This window comes from Prorops nasuta, unplaced genomic scaffold (genome assembly GCF_024137725.1).
Source record: "Prorops nasuta isolate Cenicafe-Biocafe unplaced genomic scaffold, Cenicafe_Pnas_1.2 PNAS00033, whole genome shotgun sequence".
Taxonomy (NCBI): Eukaryota; Metazoa; Arthropoda; class Insecta; order Hymenoptera; family Bethylidae; genus Prorops; species Prorops nasuta.
In genome coordinates, this window is record NW_027116830.1 from 596,526 (window position 1) to 619,944 (window position 23,419).

Here is a 23,419-nt window from a genome sequence, read left to right on the forward strand (position 1 = left end):
TTAAAATAAAAAAAATTCTAAACTAGCTTTAATTGTTTCCAAGTTGGTAGGACTGTATTTTGACACATTACTGTCATAATGACAAGAACACACCTGCTGTTTTTTATGTGTAAGGTCCATGTCACTCCGTGTGAACTGGCACAATCGGCACACAATGAAAGTGATGTGAGAATGTGGAGTAGTGCGTATGTATGTACACATACTATCATTATTATCTATCGATAAATTTTGTCATATTTGACAGAGTTTTGCGTATACGTATGTATGTATACAGCGCCTAAATTCTGAATTCAAATTCAATATCGTAGGGTTGGTGTGCACACGTATGTATGTACATTAGGTCTTCTTAACTGTAGTAAACACTCCGCTCATACGCAACACATACAATCCTCAATCAGATCAGACCAATCAGAACGATCAGAATTGATCAGTATAGAACCTGACTGAACTTGTGGACTGCTAAGTGCTAACACTGACTGACTGTTGTCTGATCTGCACTTTTTCGTACATTAAAGAAATCGCATGTTATATTGAACTTTTCAACTACCGTTGCCCAAGCCCAAGTCTCATTTTATAAAATAACAATTAATGAAACCATTTATAACCGATTCATCTAAATGTGGAAGGGTATTTAGTGGTAATAAAATTATGAATGCATGTACCAAACAAAATGTTCAATGGCTGTGAATATGGAAGTGGAAAATTCAAGCGAAGACGTAGACGCTAAACTCTTAACAGGATCATCAGTAAGTGATATTGCGAAAAAAAATACGCAGAAAACAGATCTATTATTGTCCGTAACCACTACGTCAAATAATGAAGGACAGTCCATAGATATACTTGTTGAATCTACCAATTCTGAACAGTCCACCAAAGTGAATCAAATATCAGGGGAATCAGTGAGAGGAGAGAAATTGAATGTAATAGACCATTTAAAGGATAATATTTCTAGCAATGAAGAAGTTTCAGAGAGAATTTTGTCTGATATCGTAAATAGTCAACCAACCCAGCCTGCATTAGCTTTTACAATTGACTTTGGTAATAACAAGAATACTGATACGACAAAGTTTCAAAATCTCTTTGAAAAATATAATGCAAGGCACAAAAGAAATTTATCTGCTTCAAAGGTATTTTTTCTCCATATTAGCTTCTACTGTGCTTGCAGTAAAAATTTTGATTATAAATATAACACAGCTATTAGTATATTACTAAGTACAAAAAATTTATTAAATTTTTATTGCTTATACTGTTGTATTTAGATTGAAATAAGTGCTAAGAAATGTGGGCCGGTGCTCTCTCCGAATAAAATTCAAATACAAAATGTTCCAAGTACACACTCAGAAGGTTACTTTAGCAATGAAGATGACACAAAAAGAAAAGTTGATATATCAGATAAATTGAAAAGCTTAGGTAAATATTTCATTATTTCTAAACTAATAAAAATTAACAGTTAATGTCTATATTGAATGCCTATGCTATTTACATAGTATATGACTCACTATGAAGTCATCCTTAACACACTATTTAATATTCCTTTCAAATACTTTGAACATCCTTTTCATAATTCATAAGCTCCTAAAATCCAGCAGCATTAAATTTATGCTATTTATGGCATAAGCTGCTATTAACTATAAACTATTTTTATAGTTAATTATATTTATTTATATTTTTAGGTTCTAAACATCCAATAGAAAATAGTGTTGAATCTGATGCATCTTTTAGCAGTGAACAACTAAGATATAACAAATTATCAAGTCACAATTTTTCATTAGAGTTAAACTCTAATACTTGTAAAATGAATAAAAAAGGTTATTGGACATCAGAAAAGGCAACTACTTTTAATGATCTTAGCCGTGTTGAAGCTTGTAATTATGATATTGAAAGTGAAAAATCTTATACAAAAAATATAGAATATGTTGAAAATAATAGTAAATCAGAGAATGAAGAAAAGCTGAGAAACTCTATTGATAAAATTTCGGATAAGCTGTCTAATATTAATTGTACACTGCAAGAATATAAGTTTGATAATATGACTGAAAAAGATAGCAATCTTTCAAGTATTAGTTGTTCTGTGGATATCAATACTGAAGATGCATCAAATTCAAATTTAGATGTCTTCAATGTTAGCACTGCTGACGTTGGGTCTGATGGTGCAGCTAGTGCTGCAGAAACCTACACAGTTCATAAAGATTATACAGATGAAGAAAAAGCTAGAATGGATATTGATAAAGTATTTAGTGTAGGTGTTTTAACCGAGGAAGAAAGTAATGAGTCATATGTACATAACTTTAAGGTATGCAGAATAAACTACAGATACTCTTATTTGGTTAAAACTACTAATATCAATTAAACTTTATGGTTACTATTAATTTTATCAGATGAGTGTTTCAAGAGATAATAATATGTGGATATCAGAATGGGCTACTCAGGTAGCAGAACATAATTCCCTACCACCTGCAATTGGAGGAAGTACAGGACGCACATCACCTTTAACACCCACAAAAATTCCCTCTCCAATCTATTTGCAAAGGTCTCTACGTAATCGATGTGTACGTATATTTTCAATATGAAAGGATATGTTTATTATAGTGTATAGAAATGATTTTTGATAAAATATTAAAATAGGAGCAAAGCGATAGCAGTCTGGATACAGAGTCTTATCTGCGTGTAAAGGAGAGAATTGTTGTAACAAATCAACATACTTTAATAGACTCTGGTGGTGAATCAGATGACGATACTAGCAATAGCTATAATACCCCGCCCCACAGCTGCCAGCGTACGCCAGTTCATACAGGTTCAGCTCGGAGGAGTAGTTTATCAGAGTCATTATTTAAAAGAATAAATGCCAATGAAAATCGAAGGAGTGGTCGAAAATATTTTAGTCAAGAAAAGCCAAAGTATGAGGATACCACTCCAGACGTATTAAGCTCTCCGTCCCGTGCAATTGCTTCCTGCCAATTGGGAAGGAGAAGCAGCTCCTTAGACAGAAAAGAGTGTGCTTCCAATACCACTGAATCCAATATATCTAGAAAAGATAAATTAAAGTATCAGGAAGAAGATTCCAAACATACAAACAGCCTTAGTTTAAGTCATCTTCGATCGACTACATCCAGACTTACAAATAGCCCTATAGTATCACGTAAAACTACTACAACGAAAAATATTCACCCATCTGCACTAGAGAGGAATAAAAATCCATTAAAAACTTCACCAGCAAAAAATGTTGGATATTTTACCTGTGTTGAAAATAGGTACATATATTTATAAATGTTTATAGTACATAATTAGATAAAATTCCCTCTTATATTCATATTTTTCATTTTTTTAGCCCATATATGTTAAGGAAATCTAATAGCACATCAAATTATCATGAAACTGGTTTGATGCGCAATAGAGACCAATCGCCACGACAAATTGGCGACTTAAAAAACGACTTCGAGTTTCAAGCCTATCCGAATATTCAGAGATCAGCGAGTAATGCTAACGTTAGAAGTTCTAAGCCAAAAACTGCTATATCCCGGCATAGTAGCTTCAATGCCAATGATATTGGTACACCATTTATAAGAGGCAAATATCAGGTGGTTTCGGACAGCAGCAGCGAAACTGGGGATTATCACACTAAATCTTCGGCGCTTCCCATCTCCTCAGGAATTAAATTGAATCGAACCTTTAGTATTAGACGTTCTAGGTAAGTAATTTAAAAAATAAAATTATACTTTAATTTAAATTTATTAATTGAGTCCACAATTCACTGACAAATAATTATGATATAGATTAACTTGTGAGTCTGACACAACACCTAATACAACCCCGGAAGAAAGACGCAGAAGATCTCAAGTAGATGTTAAGTCCCTATCAGCGCCAATTAAGCAACAAAGTTATCACCGTAATAGAACGAGTAGTGTAGGCAGTTATAGCAAAGAATTATTAAAAAAGTCTGAATCAGTGAAGCCTAGAACACCGTCCATCTCTAGAACAGATACCGGCAGATCAAGCATGAGAGCACCTAAAAATTCATTTGTAAGCTAATGAATATCCGTAATCAAACACGGTCATTTTAATCGATTCAAAATATGAAAGGAAAATAACTATTTTTTACTTCGTTTACAGCACGGATCTGCTTTACAAAGGCCTAATCCAAAGGCCACAAAAGATCATAAAAAGTCTATTCGAAGTAATTCCACTCTCACATCCAAAGAGGTAGAATTTCAAAACTGGAAGCGAAGAACAAGTTATGATCCCATGAAAGCTGCTGCGGAAGGTAGAAAAAAAATTATTGACGGATCAAGAAAGCTGCAAAGTACCGAAGATAGCTCGGGAAAGTAAGTATTGGATATTGATTAAAATATTAAGACTGATTTGTTTTTTTTTTAAATTAGTATAAATTATTTTGCTAGTCCTGATAGTTCAGTTTTGAGATCGGCCAGCTTTCACGGAACTGGTGGTGTTTTATCATTAGCCGATGATTGGTCGGACAACGAAAATATAGTGGACAATCACGGTGCTCCGCCTTGCAGCCCTCGAGTGGTTTGTATAACTTAATAACATAGAAAAATTTGTCAAGATATTGTTTTCTTATAAATAATAATTGTAGGAAAGTGATAGCGATCTCGAAACGTCTTCCTATTTGAAAACAACTCAAAACGTTGTGTCTGCAATGTCGGCACGAATTACAGTATATCGGCCTCAACCAGCTGATTCTGATGGAGAAACTGATGAGGATACAAGCCATAGTTTACATCAGAATACGTCTAAAGTTCATCCAGGTAGCGATACAGAAAGTAGCGACGAACGTCATCCAATTGTTCAGTCTCCATTTTCCAATACTAAGCATAACAGGGCGCTCAGGTTATTTGATAATTAAAATTAACTCAATCTAAATATATTAAATATTAGAAATTATATAAAATTACTGTTTCTTTTAATGGTTTCAGTTTACGTAGAAACAGATTGGATTCACCTTCTTTAAGACCATCTACTACATCTGTTAAGACTAAAAATGTTCATGAATCGCGTGCCAAATCGGAGACTACTCCAAGTATTTCAAGAACTGATTCTGGACGCTTTAGTATGCGAGCCAGCAGAGCTTCCAATATTGTAAGCTTCTTAATTCAACAACTGACAAAATATTCAATACTATTTTAATTGATCTTAGAATATAAATAGATATTAACGAAATTTTGTTATTAGACTCCTAAGTCTAAATTGAAATTACTTCCAAATACAAAAGAAGTGGAAATGCAAAACTGGACGCGTCGTAAGAGTTATGATCCTATGAAAGCTGCTATGGAAGGTAGAAGGAAGGCTAATTTAGCTAAATTAAATGCAAGCTCCAGTCTTTCTCCGAGGTAATGTTAAATTTTTCTTTCTTTACACTTTACACACATGTAAACTTATTTTTAATTCTCTTATTACAAGATTAACGTTTTTACTATGTTGGTAGGACTGATAGCGATCGGTAGTCTTAGATAATGATGGTTGATATAGGCAAGTGGTTTAATAAAAGAAACATGATTTTTCGAAAAACTTTTTTTCAAGAGTTATATTATTTATAAAAAAAATATTATAAAAACTCGTTATCGATCTCCTGAAAAATTGTTCTCATCCTATTGTTTTTGTGTTATTGCTTCTCACATATATTCGTGATATTGCAATTTTAAAAATGTAAAAGCTTTAATTAACTTTTAATGACACACGCTTTGGTAAAATGTTGCTTTGTACAAGAATGTTTTCTACTAACAGCTTCTAACATGGTTTGCACTTTTTTAATTATGAAATTTACATCACTCTTGAATTTTTAAATAATCAATGCTTCTTAACGATTTATCAAACTATAATCAATTTTTTTAGATTATTTACATGTCTATTACTTTATTAATTAAAAAAATGTTTATTATATAAACCTTTGAGTCTATAAAAATATTCTCTTTAATTTTTAGTCATGTTGCAAGATCGCAAAGTTTCCACGGACATGTTGGACTAGCTAATAATTGGAGTGACGATGAGCTGCTAGTATCCGCAGACGACACCTTGCAATTTTAACATAAGTTACAATAACATTATGTTCAAAATATATATTTTTCTCATAACGATTCGGAATGATCGATTTATGCTTAGGGGATATTTAAAAATTGCCATTCACAACGTGTTTTACTTTGTTATTACCAAATAGCACAAAGTTAATCGTGGATAACAGTTGTATTATATACATTTATTTAATCAATGCACACAATAATAATTATAATTGTTAAAATTAATATTTTGGGGAAGGTTTGTTTCCAAATATTTAATAACTGCCTGTTAAGTCAAGGTTAAAATCTTTCTATAAATATAAATTTTTTTAATGAAAATATATGATATACAAATATTTTCAAATGCACAACATTTTCATTTATATTGATGCAATAGGGAAGCTGTAAATTGTTGATATTTATTATTTATTCCGGAATTCGGATTTAAAATTATCCTAATTAAATTGAAGGATATGGTTTAACATGCTTCGACCAATTTCATATATTAGTAAATACAAAGAGTGGCATTACTACCTATTATTACAATTATGCCAGTAATTTAATTTTTATTAAATATTAAAACTATATATAGGTATTAGTTTAAAGTATATTTTTTCTGTGGCAAATATGTTTTAGAAAAATCTGGATCCATGACTTTTGCTCTTTATTTTCCTACTATTACAACGACTTAGTTTAAAGTTTTTTTATAGGCACTTATGTGTGTTTAAGCATATTTTTAGAGTATTTCTTTTTGATGCATCATATTTATACAGGATGAGAGGCACTTATGACGTCCCAGAGCTAGAAAGTAAAAATTCATGTATCTTCGTAAATTTATGTATAATCAATTTTTTGTGTAGAACCTGTTTCAATGTAAGTAGAAAGTAACTTCAAAAATGACTTATATAACAAAATTTACATCTCTTATATTTAACGGGATAACATATTCTTATCCCTATTCCTCTATGTTCTGGTGGATATTAAGTGCCTTATCCTTCATAGTAAAGATATTCTTTAGCAAAATATTTTTAGAATCTCTACGAACTCGTTAAGTTTCATAGGATCTGTTCGGTTTAGCAGAAAGTCGCTGTACCTTTTGTACTTTGTGCCCTTCTTACGGTATCAACTTATAAAACGGAAAATGACAGAAGTACTAAAAGCGCAGAAAGTGTAAGAAGTGTAGCTAAAATGAACAAACCTAAAGTATTGTGGTAAATAATTAAAAAACACAATAATTGGCTTTACGAATGTGCAATATATTTTAATATGAACCTGCCTATTTCATAATTTTGTATGCTTTAGAAGAACAATGAAATATTGTGTTATCATTAAAAGAGTTATATGAGATTTCTTGCATTTTTATATGTAAATATGCACGTCATCTTTGTGTGAAGCTAAATAATTGTATTACGAATACTGTAATTTGATAAGAGACATTTTCAGCGGCAGCCTCTGTTATTATCGACAAATCTATAACTAATCTAATTTTTTCAAACATTTTTTTTTATTTCAAAAAATTGTTTAAAATACTGTTGATCTATAATACATTTAATGAGCAACAAGAAGGTGCTATTTTTCAGCATCGTTTTATTATATTCTCGTTAAAAAATTGTTAAAACAAATTATGTTGTTATCTATATGAAAGCCATTTACGCTATTTATAGTGATATATTTTTATTATATCAATAATATTATAGAGAAATTTTTCATATGATAGGAAGGGCTCCCGCTGAGATATTTATTGTACTTTGGTACATGTACGAATAGACATGCTATATGTGAAATATAATACAAAAGCGAAAAGTTATTGTTGTATTAGATCTTTTCCTCGACAGAAATATACACTATGTGCGCTTAATTATAATGAATCTGAAAATTTGGTAAAGGAGAGCCGATTCAAAGGTTTTTGGGTACTAGCTAATGAATTTTTGCGCGCAAACTGTGTGATTTTCTGACGTACTCTACATTGGCTAATGGTGCCAGAATTGAACTTTTGGCTTCAAAAACACAAGATCGTTCTCATGTAGAAGATTTGCACGTTTGCAATACGTGTATATATCTTCATCCACTCGTCTTTTTGCTTTAAAAAATTTAAATTCTAGCATCACTGACTCTGGCAGTCTAACATAGCCTGCATCGATTCTGCTTCCAAAAAATTGACGATTGATATATTTTAAACAATAAGGTCTCTACAATTCTAATTTGGCGGAGTGAAGTTGATGAAGCTCAGAGTATGTAAACTGACCTGCATCGATTTGGCGACCTGTATTAGAAAGAAAGAGGCCGCATTGACTAAAATACCTGGATTGTCAATTTTTTGGGAGCAGAATAGATATCAGGTAGTTTATACACCTTTAACACAATCCGTCCGATATCAATATGTCAAAACATTTGAGAGCGAGTCACTATGTTTATGCTAAAATTCTTTAGCCTCTATTCAACATAAAAATGATTGTTACATAAGTTTTGACCCTTAATTAAAAAGTTATTAATTATTAAAATATTCTTTAATTCGAGGCATCCTATTATTTAGGCACTGTTAGATCTAAGTAGTTGGATTAAAGATATACTTTAATATTTATTAGCTTTTTGATTTTACAGGGTATCTGTAAATTGATGACCACAATGCTCAACACTAAATAGAAGGGTTCAACTGGGAAGAAAACTCATACATACACAATATATTATTATTGTTAATGTTTCCAGAGTTACATAACAATATGTTCAATCCAAGAGTCTGCATAAATTGTTATGCGAGTTGGTAAATATTAATAATATTGAAAAGATTTATAAGAGTTATTTTTAGATATGATAATAATGATAAAAGAATTTATAACTTTCGTCATATTTCTAATTTTTTCAAATTGCATAAAAATTCGTTTAGGTATAAATTGGTTAAATCTATAGCTTACAAACATTATTATGTAACTCGTTAAATATGAACAATATTAAAAATAGTGTCGGATAATTTTTTATGGGTATGGTAATAAACAATAACAAACTTTAATGATTTTTTTTATGTTATTGATATTTATTGGGTTAAAAATTGATAGTTTTAGGCTACATAAAGTATTATGTAACTTGATAACTATCAACCATATTAAGAAATAGTATAAAATTTTTCTTCGCAGAATCGGCTCTTTTGTTCAAGGTTTATGGTTCACCATCAATTCTGAGACACTCTGTATACATTAAATGTATTGTATTAATATTTTTAATATTGTAATGGTTTTTAATAGTTAAACGCCCATAGCATATATATAGTACTATACATGCAGAAAAATGACACATGAAAAAATAAATATCAACTGAATACAAAGTTACCACATCCATGATAGCGTCGATACTTACCTATTGATTCATTCGACTCGATATATTCGATAAAAAATATTTCCTCACATAGTTCTTACTAATAAGCTTGGCCCATTTAACGAATATCCGAACAACCATCAGCTCCATATTCACCCTACAAACCGATTGACTAATCTAATTATTTGCCATTCATAAAAAGTGGAAACACTAATAAGCTACCACTGCACCAAAGCAAAAAACACATTCAAATAGATTTTTGTTACCCCATATATAACCATCCCTCGTTATATAAGGTATACCCTATATATATATATATATATTCATTAAATATAATCTTAAAAAATTATTTTCATTCATAATCTGTATTATTTTAAAAGACATTAAATTAAATGAAGTACTATCAAGAAATATTTAAATGTAAATGTGTTTGAGTGGTAAACATATGCAATATATTTTTCTATGCCTAGTGCCTAAAAATATTTTATATTAAGTTTATCTCTATCATTATAATTTTGTAATTGTTTATGATATGTGCAACAGTTCTGTCGTTTTGTTCATCATGCGAAATGTAAATATGCTATTTTTAGCAGTAATGTGTCAAAGTGATTTAATAATATATTTGGTGCAAAAGAGAATCTTTGAGTTTGTTTCATATAGAACAATAATTAGTGGAAAACAACAACAATATATATATATAATTTCAATAATCTAGAAATATTAGAAAGCCAAAATATTCTAGGGGAAAAGAAATAGGATTTGAATAACTATTATGTGGGTCTATGTATATGAGGTATATATTTAAGAAAAGAGAGAGAACGTGTTTATTTTAAAATTCAGAAGGGATGCAGTACGATTTATGAAGAGTGAGATGTCAAAATTGACAGTGGCAATATTACTACCGCAATAAACATTTTGTTGCTATAACGCATTCCAAGAGCTTCCTTCAGATCTAGATTCGAGAAAAAAATTAAAATCTACGTTCTTTTCAAAGTCGAAATAATTTGAAAAATGTTGACAGCACTTCAATTTTTAAATGGATTATCACTCGTTAAATTCTTAAGAGTCATCCAATTAATAAAGTTCTTGAGTTTTTGAGGACATCTTGTATTTTAATTATTAGCTCATAATACAGAAAAGAGAAATATTGTTTCATTAATCTTTTTTATAAATAATAGAATTACCTTTTATAATAGATTCCTTTAAATATTTGAAAAAAAAGCAAAATACAAAATATTAATAGCTGCTATTAATACACAAAAATAATAAGTTGAACGTTTGATACTTATCGAGTCAATCCTACAGATTTTTATGAGAAAAATGTGGCAGCCATTCATTGAATTGTTGTATTTGATGTTGAACAGCTGTGGAACTCGTTCCTCCAATTGTTTTATATTGTTCAATACTATTAACAAAATCATGTAAATAGATAACATTCTTATCCAAATTATCACTGAAAAGCATATAAATAATTATTAAACAAAGTAATAAATTAGGTGCCTTAAACATTGAACTACTAAATTTACCTTATTGATCGCAAATCCTCCAAGGACAATTCATTTAAAGAAATACCTTTAGCTTCTGATAAAGCAACTACTTGTCCTATTAAATGATGCGCTTTCCTAAATGGAATCTAAATAAATCAATAATTAATATACTATGCAATCTATAAATGATTGGAAGACTTACTGCATTTGCTGTATGATATTAGTTTATTATACTAGAAACTTACTCCTTTCCGTACAAGATAATAGGCCATGTCAGTAGCTAGCATATTGGCATTTAAAGCTTCTTGACAATTTTTTGCATTTATCGTTAAAGTCTCTATTACTTTTCTAGTGATATTAATCATATTATATATCGAATCAAAAGTTGAAAACAGAACTTCCTTATCCTCCTGCAGGTCCTTATTATAAGTTGATGGAAGACCTTTTAACGTCGTTAGAAATCCCGTACACTGAAATACCAAAAATTAATTACTCATAATTAAAATTAAGACTTTAAAAACTAATGGCAGTGATTTAGTTCTTTAACTTTAAATTAACCTTTCCAATTAAAGTACCAGTTTTTCCACGTATCAATTCCATTGAATCTGGGTTTCGCTTTTGTGGCATCAAACTGCTACCAGTAGAAAATTCATCCGACAGACGTATAAGACCAAACTCATCCGTGCTAAATATTATTAGATCCTCGCTTAATTTGCTTAAATGAACGGATGTTAAAGATGCCCAAAATAGAAATTCCGCTAAAATGTACAGAAATCATTAGTAATCTTATAGCGTATTTAACAATTGGGAATATTATATATGAGAAAAAGGAAACGAGTGTACCGATAAAATCGCGATCCCCCACAGCATGCATACTGTTTTGGGAAACGCTACTAAAGCCAAGAACGACTGCTAAAAATTCTCGATCGATCTCAAAAGGGTTTCCTGCTATAGCCCCGCTTCCTAATGGTAAAACATTCACACTTTTCTTAATTTGCTGCAATTTTTCAGCATCGCTTTTCAAGTACCACGCATAGCTAAAACGTACAAGAAAGGTTAATATTAATGAAAATAATTTTATAGACTTAAATCCTCCTATAAAGATTACCTAAGAATCCAATGGCTCCATTTTACTGGTTGAGCACGTTGCAGATGCGTGTATCCCGGCATCAAAATATCTTGATTTTCTTGCGCGCGCGTAACGATCACCTTGAAAATTTATTATAATTTTAAAAATGTATAAACTCGATAAGTTTTAGAAAAGTTTACCTGAATCAGCTGAACTATAGCCGATATAAGCTTTTCGATGGACTTTCGAAGCCAAAGTTTAGTGTCTGTTACGGATTGATCATTGCGGCTTCTGCCAGTATGAAGTTTGTGTGCAGTCTCGCCTATTAGCTCCTTTTATATATATATATATTGAAAGGCCAGAAGAAAATATACGCTTATATTGTTTAATAAAGGGCTATTGTTAAAAAAATACATAGAATCTAATGAAACAAATAAATACCGAAAGCCTACGCTCATTAGCTGTATGAATATCTTCATCTTCCGACAGGATCTTAAACTGATTTTCTTCCCATTCATTGCGTACCTAAATACAAGATTTACGCTTTAAGCGGCCCTTTAACGGATAATCATAATGTTCTTCGTTTTACGCGAATACTAAGAAAATCATAAAACATTAACGAGAATAGAAATAATAAAAAAATAAAAACTAAAAACCTGCTGTAGACCATCTATCAAAAGATTTAGTTCTTCCTCTGTCAATATGCCAGACTTCCATAAAGCTTTCGCGTAGACAATACTTCCCTTCAAAGTTAAATATAGGATAGATTATACTTTATATAAGTAAATATTTCTAAATGAGGAAAAATTAGTAGAGCTTATCATCCAATTCGTTGATCAACTGACCTCTATGTCTTCGGCGTAAAGTCTCTTATCAATATCAATAGATGCATTTAGCTTAGTAAATTCAAGATCCGTGTCTTTTGAGAAACGTCCACCCCACAGCTTAGAATTCTAAAATCGGTAATATTGATAATTCTAATTAAAAGCTCCGTTAAGAGAGATAAGACGCAGCATCTATATTAATGTATTCTTATTTACGCATAAACTTACTCGAGCTGGCAACATTTTGATTCCACAGACCCCTACTTTCCTCGACGATAACTGATTTATGAATATTTATACCATATCGTATTTTAAAAGTCTTAAAGCTCTTGCGAAAATCAAGCGAGCTCGTGAATAAAAAAAATGGTGTTATCGGTATGATAATTGATAACGTGTACGTTACAAGAGGAAAATCTTTAAAAAGCACATGAGATGACTAAATCAGAAACTTTTTGACTCAATTAAAAAATAATTGTCAGTTATAATTTGAATGAAATTAGACGTTTTAAGCAATGATAGATACGAAAATATCAATTGTTAGGAATAAAAAAGGGATATATTATTACACGTTTCTTGAGAAAATGGTTAAAGCAAATTTCTTAAAGATCTCAAAGAACCCTTAAGATTTCTTAGAGTAAAATACCAGGTGATAATTTGTTTATTAGAAACAACAGACAAAATGAAGTTTTATATTATTCATTTACTGAATCACAGAATAGAAAATTCCTTTAATTCGTTTTACAGCGCATTGATACTAAATAGACGGTATAACAGATTTCTTCCAAAGGCCAATTTAATTCTTAACTTTCATCGCATTTGATAGTCTTGATATGACAAGTTTTTGAAAATAAATAAATATGGCTCCCTACCAAACACAGTCGCAATAAATAAAAGATTTATTCTCTTAAATACTGAACATTTATAATATTAATAATCTGCAATAAATATTACGAATGAAAAAAAAATCATACAAGGAATGTAAACTCTAGTATAAATTAATTTCACGTGAATCCACTTGTAAATTCTTTACATTTGCGTCCTGTTGTACAAAATTATATTAATCACATTTTTGCTGTAACATAAAATTTTCTGATTTTAAAAATAAAAATAAAATAATTATTGTAGTAACAACAACAATAATAATAATAGTATGAGCAATAAAATAATATCAAGGCTTTTCCAAACTATATTGCCGTATAGAAAATTCTCTTTGAAATGCAATGCTATAAAATTAATGTGTATCCATTGTAACGTTTCTTTCTCTATCATAGCTTCACTATTAGTAAATCAAGATTCTCTTAAACTCTTAGATAATTCAGAATGTACACCAGTTCTGAAAAATATGAAAACCTTATCAAGCAAACATTTAAGATGCATAGCATCAGATGAAGTTATTTGATTATCGCATAGGATTAAGTTCATTTTGAACTAGATTTCGAATAAAAAGATCCGTAGCATGATAAAAAAGTACCTCGTGTGGTAGTTCTCCTTGTTGGATAATTAGGAAAGAATTAATTCAGTTTTGCTAAACACATCTTTGATGACAAATATAATTTCGGAATGCTACTAATGAGTTAAACCGGCGGCTTTATTAAAATTGCAAAATATACCAAAAAGAGGAGAAACAAAAAATAGAACGGTTTGACAAAATACCGGGCGCATAAGAAAATGAAAGCGTCGAATACTTGCCATTATAAAATCATTTCAATAAACAGCACTTTTTTAGATACTTATAACATAAAAAAGATTCAGTAGATAACGGTTAGACTTATTTTTCTATGTATGACGACGTATGTTACATTATTTACATTAGGTAAGTTTCGATAATACCAATTTTTGCTGCTACCACCTCGTTACAAGAATATAGTTTCATATAGAAAACTAAGTCTTTATCGCAACTACAAGAGTATGTTTTACATTTTACACATTCTTAGTGAAAATTCTTAATAAAAATGTACCGCAATTAATATGCTTTGTGTATGTACATTCCACCAACGCCGCATACACACACGCGCACACATACACAGGTAAATGTATTACAATGAGTTTCATTTGTGACTATGAACACGATTGCTATTCGAAGGTGGCGTCAAGTGCATAATTTTTAAAAAAAAAATTGGCCGCAGTTCTTCAAGCTTGTTCATTCGTGTATCCGTGTACACATACACGTATATATATTAACAAATATATATATATACATAGACTTAATCATTAACCTCAACAAGCATGTTGTATTCTCCCAGCAAAATTCTCGTATTATTATATCTACACCGTTCTCAAGCTTGAAAAACTAGATCTTGATAAACCATATTTGATAAAATTACACATATTTTTATGCGCTACTAGTGCATCAATGCAAAAGGGGTAATTATCATTATTACAAGTCTGTACGGCCTATGATAAATGAAATATCGTACAGTGAGGAGAATACGAATAGATAGATAGATAAATTGATTGATTGATTGATTGATTGGTAGATAGATAGATAGATAGATGGATGGATAGGTAGGTATGTAGGTAATTAGTTAGAAATAGAGAGACAGACATTCAAGGGAAGCAGAAAAAATAAAGGTTTAGACTGGAAGGAGAAATATAGAGAATGAAAGTGAGTACGATTTACAAAATGAAAGCTACTTAGAGGGATATCTTTTGTACTGACAAGAATAGTATTACTTCTAAATTGCAAATGCTTAATCATAAATGTTATCCCTCTGCAAGTCTAAATCGAAAAAATATACAAGTTGTCCGACTGTGACACGCGAGAAGATTACTCTTGATGCCACGGAAATATCGTCAGAATCTGATGTCGCGGGTGATTATCGAGTTCGCTACTTTTAAATGACAAGAATAATATTATTAAAGTTTATCCCGGGATGGACGATTCATCACCGTATACAATCTCCAGGTGCACGAGGAGTTAAACCTGGCGAAGACTTTTTTCTTTTCATTACCTGTGACCTTGAACTTGTATTATGGTTCATGATGTTGTTGTTGTTACCATTAGTGTGAAGTGAATGTTTCGTTTTATTTTGGCTACCTATGTTATTATTATTTATACCGCGATGACAGTTTCCTTTTGAGCTATGCTGATGATTACCTAAAAATCGTTATAACATACAGCTTGTGATCAATTTTTTAAAAATATAATGTTTATAATCAAAAATTGACACTACATACCATGACCTCCTAATTTATATGATTTTTTGCAGTGATGTGGTTGTTGATTATTGTGCGCTTGCCTGTCTTTCGTTTTATCCTCTCGATTTCCTCCAGTATTTGGAGAATTTCCTCTGCTGCACTCAGAATCCTTAAATTAAAAGTAAATCTTGCAAATATAGTAATTAACCCTCTATTATCAGAATGATTATAATGAGTAAGTATTTTTAATTACAGTATCACTAGCTGGAGCAGAAAGGGTTGAAGTGTCAGATCCAGTAGAGTTGTTGGATAGAGAATCAATTTCACTCAAAGTTAGTGGGAATGTTTCTTTGATCCACTTACGATATTCTATTACTTCATCAGTTATGCGAATTATTCTTCCTAATATACTGTAAACAACCAATATTCTTTTTAGTAATTATGTTTTAATTGTTTAAACATATTCATTTAAAATATAAAAAATTATATTTACTCTTACCTGACTTTATTTGCGTCATTAATTAAAACATTAAGAGGGCTAACTGCTTGAGATAAGACATAATAAGCCCAATCAAACGCGTCTTTAACATATAAAGCACCATAGCTACTACGTCCAATATCATTACCAGGTGTAAGTGGATCTTCTATACAAAGTAAAGATGGCCTATGACCATCGATCATATCCCTTTGAACCTAGCAGATAAAATTAAATAAATGAAATAAGAGAATAAAAACATTTCCATCACAGTTAAACAAAGAAACACACCTCTTCCTTAGATATGTATGTACCACCATCTTTTACACGAATTCCAGTTTTTACATAATTAAAATTCCTCCCATATAATTCCAAAAATTCAATTAACAATACGCCAAGATTGGCACTTGCGCAATGAGCATTTTCCCTTGGGTGTAACTAAAAAAGAGACCAAATTTTTGTACCATCTTCAACAGTCATATATTTTCATTTGTATATTTAAATGAACTTTCATTCCTTTAGCTAACCTGTAAAAAGCTGATGGTCATTAAAATTAAACTATAAGATGAAATGCCACCAGTGAAAACTTCATTTAAGTCTCTTTGAAGTAAAAATTGCTTCAGCACCATTACCAGTTTGTCTAGCACTGGATATTTTCTTTTAAAAAAGTTAATTAATTCAGCTGATTTAACACCATTACTCATATTAAAACTGATATCTATCTTAATCTCTGTTTCTTTATCCGTGAGCTTAACTATTGGTACAGTGGCTTTATCCAGTACTTTTATGGAAGATGGCTCGGCTACATTTTGATCTAATAAAGCACGCTCCAGAGTCCACAATGGAAGGTTTTCCCACATACCTATTACTACTAAATCTATATCGCTGAAATATGATTTGAAAAAATAAGTATCAATTAAGGAGAATCTCATTTTAGATTTCTTCAATATATGTAGCATCATACAATACCTTGTTGGCAAATATAAGCCTGTTCGGAAACTTCCAAAAACCTCAACTTTTGAATTTGGCCATAAATCGTGAATAATTTGTTCTATTCTTTTAACCACTCTTGTTCGTAGGATATGTTCCTCATTGGAAGGGCACATGTAAATAAAAAAATCTTCAATCTCCTCATGAAGTCTGAAAACAAAAATATAGTTAAGATAAACACTAAGTTAATTGTTAATAAGGAGCTTTGAAAAGGGAATAAAAAAAATTCAAAGAAAGAAGAAGTGGTGCTATGTCTCTTGTGTGGTTATTTTCCGTTACTTTGAACGATTTACCACTATTGAGTAGTATTAGTGTTAAATCCGCGAGGGAGACATGTTGGGTAGAGAAAGCAGTAGGTGTTCAGGTTGAGATAAAGAATACATAACCTAAGCGTGTTCCATATGGGGGACTTATGGAAAATAAATGTAAACGGTAAAAGTTAATATATATATAAGAGAGAGATAAGACAAAAATTTGATGAATAATTACCCAATGACTCCTTTGGAGTAATGCTTGTTGGGTACACGCCATGGGCAGCCACCATATACCCCAACCAAATTTTCGTAATTGTAGTTCATGCCGTATGTACTAGCACGGTTATCACTTTTCCTCTTGGAAGGATTGTAGTAATTGTTGCAGGTATTATGCTGTACGCGATTATCAGTACGAGTGTTCATTGTATCCAGTGCTATGTAGTCCTGTTGCTGTAGCTTAAGGCCCATCATCACATTGGAAGATGTGTCGTTCTTGAGAGTTAAGGTGTCGAGACCCTTCTCGGCTTCCCAAATTTGTAACCACAAGTTCTTTGCGGGGCCGAACTGCTCCGGTTGATACCAACCGATAGTCGGATCCATTAAATAGTTACGAGTACCCTATCCCACAATTACCGCTTTCCACACACTTATCTTATCACAAATCTTAACTCAACATTAATTAAAAAAATTTTTCTTTCTTCGTTTACCACAAGACTGCGAACACCTGAAAATTGTAGCTCTACTCTACCTGCACCACTATTAGTGTAGAGGTGTAAAGAGAGTGTAATGTGTAGTAGTACCAACTACGAGATTAGTGCGCGCACACACACATATGTATGTTGCGAGAAAAATACACATTACACAGAGAACAACATACACCCGCGGATGAATACGGGAGTTACAGGACAACTGTAGGGAGAACAAAACGGAGGAACGAAAGGGTTCCTTTTCCTTTAGTTTCCCGTTCCTTCCTGTATGATCCTTAATGGTTCGTTCGGCTCTATATGTGACTCTCTCTCTCTTTTCTTAACTTGCTTTACTGGGGCCTCACTTATAGACCTTGGACAGTTTATTTTATGCTGAGTGCAGTTATTGCTAACATGAGAAAAATGTCTATTTTATAACTGCTGCTGCTACCGCGAGTTTTTCCTTCTCTTTCTGAATTCTGGTGGTTTTGATTGCTCCTACCGTTCCACCCAGTTCCACCAGCTATTGCCCTATTGCTGCTGCTGGGTGGATTTCTACTTCTGGTGATCTGCTTTTCGCCATTTCCTTCTGAAAATTGTCACCAGGTGGCACTGTCACTTCTGCCTCTTTCTAGAAAATTCACAAAGCACTCACACGCAGACGCACTTTGACACCCAACAAACTTTTCATTAAAATTATATATTTATTTATATACATACATATTCTTTCCATTTCATAAGGTACGAATAATATCATTATAGTCGGAAGATTTGCCAAGCATTGACATCATAGACATAATGAAATATTAAAAAAATAAAATATGTTTAATATTTTATTGAAAATAATTTACGCTGTTTTTACTTTAGTCAATGATTTGACAAATGATCCGTGCAAGACTTTAGTACAAAAGATCAACAATATAAATTAGGTCTCTATGGTAAGCACAAGCTTATAGAAATAGTAATAACAATTAAATAAAATAAATTTATGTATATACAAATTTCCTATAAAATGACTCATATATTATAGCCCCATATATTGGGGTGAATTGGAATACGTTCTCTTTGCTGAATTATTCTTTTTTGAGTCGTCGAAAACTGGAGTATCGCTGAAATTAAAATCTTGCATTATAACGTAGCTATTATAAGTGAGAGTTAATCAATAATTTCATTAATTACCCAAAAAAGGGAAGCAGGGAGATAAGAGTTTGCCTGCTTGGTCTAGAAGAGAATGCAGGTGAACATTGAGCCAGTCGGCCAACGACGCGTCTTAACCATTGTTGCAATTTTTGTCTTCTTTCTTCGACAAATTTTGCATCCTAAATAAATGTTTAAATAAATTTTAAATGATGATCCATCAAAAAGTTATTAATTTTAAAAATTCCTACCTTATTTCCAATTGTCTTTTTTGGTGGAAATTCAAAAGTAGTGACAACTGTATCGTGCTTTTTCAACTCCCTGTACAGTGCATAAAACTGTGCGTATCTTCTATAAATGTTCCATTCCGATTCTCGAATTCGTATATAAATCTAAAAAATTGCATTGACTGATTTTAAAGACAGCGTGAAATCTGTTATGAATATACATTTTTAAAAAAACCTAACATAAAAAACAAGAGAATTATATTAACTGATCATGTTACCTGATAGACGTGATGAATATCCGATGTCTGACCAGTTAAAAAGGCTGAAGGAATCCAAATATGAATCAAACAAGGCGGTTCAGAAGGGAACCCATCCTCGTTTAAAGGCCCGCGAAGACATTCCAATTCAGCTTGCAACATCTTTAATAATTTATCCCTGAATATTACAAATCATAATCAATAAATAATAAGGAGAGTAAATGGGTAAACATATAATAAAAAAAAAAGAAAAGCGAAAGATTACTTGTTTGTTAATTGCATTGTTAATCTTGAATTAAACTCCATCAATTCAGCGTGCATATCTGCAACTTGAATTAATTTTTCTTCATACTGCTGTGCTTCGTTATGATAATCCAACGTAGCATCTTCGTCGGTTAAAGCAGTGGTGTCTGAATCTTTCCGTAACATTTGCACCGCCGTTACGTATTTTCGTAACTGTTGCCTCAGTAGTTCATTTTCTCTAGACGAATATTATTATATTTATAAAAATATAAATATTATTAACTAAAATTAAATTATGCCAGCAATTTGTCCAAAAGAGCTAACCGGTTTAAAGTTTGCAGTTGCAGTTCGTGTCTCTCAAGATGATTCTGATGTTGTCTTTGAAACCGAGTAAGTTGTAGTTTACTAGTGACGGCATCTTCTCTTGTCATTTCCAAAACTTCGTTCATTATAATTAATTTATTTCGCAAAGACTCTACATCAAGTTTATCGATATCTAATCTGACGTCCGTGCCTGTCAGTGGCTCAACTGCTTCTAGCGCAGGCTCTGGAGTTTCTGAAGCGTCCTATTGAAAAAATTATATTCAAATTATATATTCTTAAATATAGATATTTATTTGAACATAGCCACTTGCATCTAAATAATTTGGCAGAGAAATTATCATGTCATCCAGAGTGGGCTCTAGTGGAGATACAGGAACCAAAACACCCATGTTGTCAGTATCCGTTAATGGTGTTAATACATTTCCTTCATTGATGGGTTTACTATAAAAGTGTAGTGTATTAGTGTCAATTCTGTGCCTGCAATGAATATTTATGCAATAATAGAAGAAGAGAGATAAATACTCTTGTTGCCAATCCACAGATTCGTTCTTAGCTACATTATTGCAATCTAAATGGATATTCAGACTTGGTGGTGGTGATGGGGATGGAGAAGAAAAATTTTTCGTCTCCGTAGCTGTAGGCGAATTTAAACACGTAGCTGGCGCACTCATTGATACTGTGTTTTTCGAAGTTGACTCCTGCTCGTCGTCGTTATCGAAAGAAATTATAGTTGGTACTTTCTTACGGTGTTTCTCTTTTGTACGTGGACCTATATACAAGATTTATTTTTATTTTTCTCAATTCAATTTTTACAAGGCTGCATACAATTTAAAATAAGAAAGTACCTTGAAGAACACATGGGATGACAGGCTCTGTATGTGAAGTTCTAAGCTTATCTGTATCCCTATGATAATCTAATTCCTCGTTATCCACCCGTATTGCAAATAAAATGGATGCTAATCCTACAAAAAATATAGTATTAATATCAAACAATCATCACCGAATGTCATAATACAAATATTAGACAAAAAAAAATTAAAATATAAAAAAGGTGTCTAACCGGCAGCAACATTTGGTAAAACACTACTTGTTTCTTGATCAAGCAAAAATGCCCAATCCTCATAATAGCTGGATAATACTTCAGGGCTGAGAATAGCATGTAAATGACGTTCAAGGGACTTTTCATTTAAAACAGCTCGAAGCCATGCTCTACCTCTACCATAATCAGTATGTACTTTTTTTAATACAGAAAAACGCTCTTGCTCATGCCAGGTGAGCTGTTGTTTAATACAAGGCCAAAAGGCTGCATCAATCACATTAGGAGGCCTTGTAATGCCACTTGATACCAAATCAGATACATGCCTATTAAAAAAACAAAGAAATTATTATACCTTATATGTCTACTTCAGATTAAAAATTGCTTATAAATCATCATTCTCAAAGTACTGTTATAAGAAATGCATGGAATATTTTTCGATTAAGAGTATTCACAGAATAAAATAAATGTTTTATTTATCAAAATAATATGAATCACATAAGTGATAATAGGTGGGTGGAAATATCAGTATTGAAATATTATGATAATACTTGAAACCATGAAACAAGATATAAGTAGTATATCAAAATGCAATACCTTAAAGCAGAATTAATTTTTTCTAAACAGTTAGTATGTAAACCATGGCTAAAAATGGTTTCTAATATATTACATAATTCAACTACACAGATATCAGATTCAGTGGCTAGTTCTGTGCGTCCTCCAAATCTGATATGGCATTTTTTTGCAGCAGAGAGAACATCTTCTAATAATTTTTGTTTTTCAGCCTCATGATCAATATTCTGATTATCTGTTGCATGTGGAACTATCGCTGACATCATACGCAGGGCCTATAACAAATAATTTTGTTATTATAATTTAAGGAGAAGATATAGAATTTCTGTTTTTCAGTAAAACATTGTCATACGTTATTGAAAAAATAACAGAAAATGCTATATTTTATACATAAAATAAAAAAAGGTTATAAAAAAGTATAAGACACTTTCATTTTAAAAGAATTGATTTACAATGGAACCGATAAAACCTTTGAAATAATGTTTAATGGTTAGCTCGCATTAATTACATGTAGATTAGGCTCAATTTAAGACTGACTTGCAACAATGCTCAAGCAGGAAACGAAACAAAGAGTATAATAGAAGCAGCAATAAATAAGTTTTCGATAACGATCGTTGTAAAATCGTAAAATGAACATAATATTGCAAACTGTTTGCAGTTTGTGAATAAATTTAAAAAAGGAAAATTTGTATACGTACCATGGATAAAAGCTGCAGCGAAGATGTCTTAATGTATCACTATGACATATTATTATTAAGTTAGTGTTTCATTGTTAGAAAATTATTTACAAATGAATCGAGGCACTAGTATATTTAACAGCTGATGCTGCTGTTGAAGAGTGGCAATTTTATCGACATTAAGTTATCATAATGATGTTTATTTTCATGTAATTGTGACGAAATGAAATACCACGGTACCACCATGCAACAACGCAACACCTTCCTTACGTCCATCCATCCAATTTAGCACATGGACAACAAATTCAACACAATAGCTAACTTGACTTTTGCTTAGCTTTATTATGTGTAGAGCACTCACACATGGAGTGATAAACTGTGATGATAAGTGGTGAGAGTAGGTGATAGTTTATACATATAGCAGGCAAATACATTGAAATTTACGACGAATTAGACATTTAGACGCTGAATTTGAAAGTCTTGAAACAAATAACTTCTCATAGACTTGTGCGTCTTATGTATGTAGGTTACTGAGTGACAATACTGACGCACCGACTCCATCGAGTCCATTTGCAATTTTTAATGGCGCGTAATTTAAACTTTATTCAGCTTTTGTCTGCTTCAACTGTTTTTGTTACGGAAAATCATGTAAAACCATCAAAAAGATGAATGTACATGCAAATTTTATTCATTTATACCATA

The 23,419-nt window shown here is 31.6% G+C and overlaps 4 protein-coding genes across 6 annotated transcripts; 1 reads left to right on the forward strand and 3 right to left on the reverse strand.

Annotated features, from left to right (window-relative positions):
- Positions 1–28: 28 nt before the first annotated feature.
- On the forward strand, positions 29–9,902 carry LOC136783389 (serine-rich adhesin for platelets-like). Of its 3 annotated transcripts, XM_066743507.1 has the most exons (14): positions 29–1,127; positions 1,260–1,410; positions 1,674–2,293; positions 2,379–2,549; positions 2,626–3,251; positions 3,329–3,688; positions 3,774–4,020; positions 4,111–4,322; positions 4,380–4,527; positions 4,595–4,848; positions 4,935–5,097; positions 5,191–5,348; positions 5,444–5,487; positions 5,940–9,902. In XM_066743507.1, exons 1-13 carry the CDS (start codon positions 657–659, stop codon positions 5,460–5,462), a joined length of 3,600 nt encoding a protein of 1,199 aa, XP_066599604.1. In that variant the 5' UTR covers positions 29–656; the 3' UTR covers positions 5,463–5,487; positions 5,940–9,902. The 3 variants fall into 3 exon arrangements, with proteins under 3 accessions (XP_066599604.1, XP_066599602.1, XP_066599603.1); XM_066743505.1 differs by lacking the exon at positions 5,444–5,487; XM_066743506.1 differs by lacking the exon at positions 5,444–5,487 and having other exon boundaries at positions 4,398–4,527.
- On the reverse strand, positions 9,441–12,943 carry Argl (Argininosuccinate lyase). The gene is made up of 12 exons (XM_066743508.1): positions 12,929–12,943; positions 12,722–12,829; positions 12,533–12,619; positions 12,318–12,401; positions 12,077–12,208; positions 11,916–12,016; positions 11,651–11,844; positions 11,366–11,565; positions 11,053–11,277; positions 10,847–10,953; positions 10,505–10,773; positions 9,441–9,477 (listed from the first exon to the last, which is right to left on the reverse strand). The coding sequence occupies exons 1-11, from the start codon at positions 12,941–12,943 to the stop codon at positions 10,620–10,622; spliced, it is 1,407 nt and encodes a 468-aa protein (XP_066599605.1). The 3' UTR covers positions 9,441–9,477; positions 10,505–10,619.
- Positions 12,944–13,380: 437 nt separating this feature from the next.
- Positions 13,381–18,769, reverse strand: LOC136783237 (terminal nucleotidyltransferase 4B-like). The gene is made up of 8 exons (XM_066743206.1): positions 17,793–18,769; positions 17,283–17,453; positions 16,841–17,198; positions 16,605–16,751; positions 16,338–16,531; positions 16,092–16,248; positions 15,878–16,007; positions 13,381–15,797 (listed from the first exon to the last, which is right to left on the reverse strand). The coding sequence occupies exons 1-8, from the start codon at positions 18,155–18,157 to the stop codon at positions 15,586–15,588; spliced, it is 1,734 nt and encodes a 577-aa protein (XP_066599303.1). The 5' UTR covers positions 18,158–18,769; the 3' UTR covers positions 13,381–15,585.
- Positions 18,770–18,939: 170 nt separating this feature from the next.
- LOC136783408 (sorting nexin-29) lies at positions 18,940–23,188 on the reverse strand. Its single transcript, XM_066743542.1, has 12 exons — positions 22,739–23,188; positions 22,065–22,315; positions 21,492–21,793; positions 21,277–21,393; positions 20,954–21,200; positions 20,743–20,872; positions 20,432–20,673; positions 20,130–20,345; positions 19,886–20,042; positions 19,632–19,772; positions 19,423–19,562; positions 18,940–19,352 (listed from the first exon to the last, which is right to left on the reverse strand). Exons 1-12 carry the CDS (start codon positions 22,739–22,741, stop codon positions 19,268–19,270), a joined length of 2,031 nt encoding a protein of 676 aa, XP_066599639.1. The 5' UTR covers positions 22,742–23,188; the 3' UTR covers positions 18,940–19,267.
- Between the last annotated feature and the right edge of the window lie 231 nt (positions 23,189–23,419).

Excerpts from the sequence above, each read along its gene's own strand:
- LOC136783389 (XM_066743505.1), top strand. The coding sequence starts at position 657 with ATGTACCAAACAAAATGTTCAATGGCTGTGAATATGGAAGTGGAAAAT. Across the intron at positions 4,323-4,379 it reads ACCGAAGATAGCTCGGGAAA|TATAAATTATTTTGCTAGTC; the intron begins GTAAGTATTGGA and ends TTTTTAAATTAG. Across the intron at positions 4,528-4,594 it reads CGCCTTGCAGCCCTCGAGTG|GAAAGTGATAGCGATCTCGA; the intron begins GTTTGTATAACT and ends TAATAATTGTAG.
- Argl (XM_066743508.1), bottom strand. Across the intron at positions 12,402-12,532 it reads TGATAGATGGTCTACAGCAG|GTACGCAATGAATGGGAAGA; the intron begins GTTTTTAGTTTT and ends TCTTGTATTTAG. Across the intron at positions 11,278-11,365 it reads CTGGTACTTTAATTGGAAAG|TGTACGGGATTTCTAACGAC; the intron begins GTTAATTTAAAG and ends TTGGTATTTCAG.
- LOC136783237 (XM_066743206.1), bottom strand. The coding sequence starts at position 18,157 with ATGGATCCGACTATCGGTTGGTATCAACCGGAGCAGTTCGGCCCCGCA. Across the intron at positions 17,199-17,282 it reads GGCTTATATTTGCCAACAAG|CGATATAGATTTAGTAGTAA; the intron begins GTATTGTATGAT and ends ATCATATTTCAG. Across the intron at positions 16,752-16,840 it reads TGACCATCAGCTTTTTACAG|TTACACCCAAGGGAAAATGC; the intron begins GTTAGCTAAAGG and ends TCTCTTTTTTAG.
- LOC136783408 (XM_066743542.1), bottom strand. Across the intron at positions 21,201-21,276 it reads CATCCCATGTGTTCTTCAAG|GTCCACGTACAAAAGAGAAA; the intron begins GTACTTTCTTAT and ends TCTTGTATATAG. Across the intron at positions 19,563-19,631 it reads AAAAGACAATTGGAAATAAG|GATGCAAAATTTGTCGAAGA; the intron begins GTAGGAATTTTT and ends ACATTTATTTAG.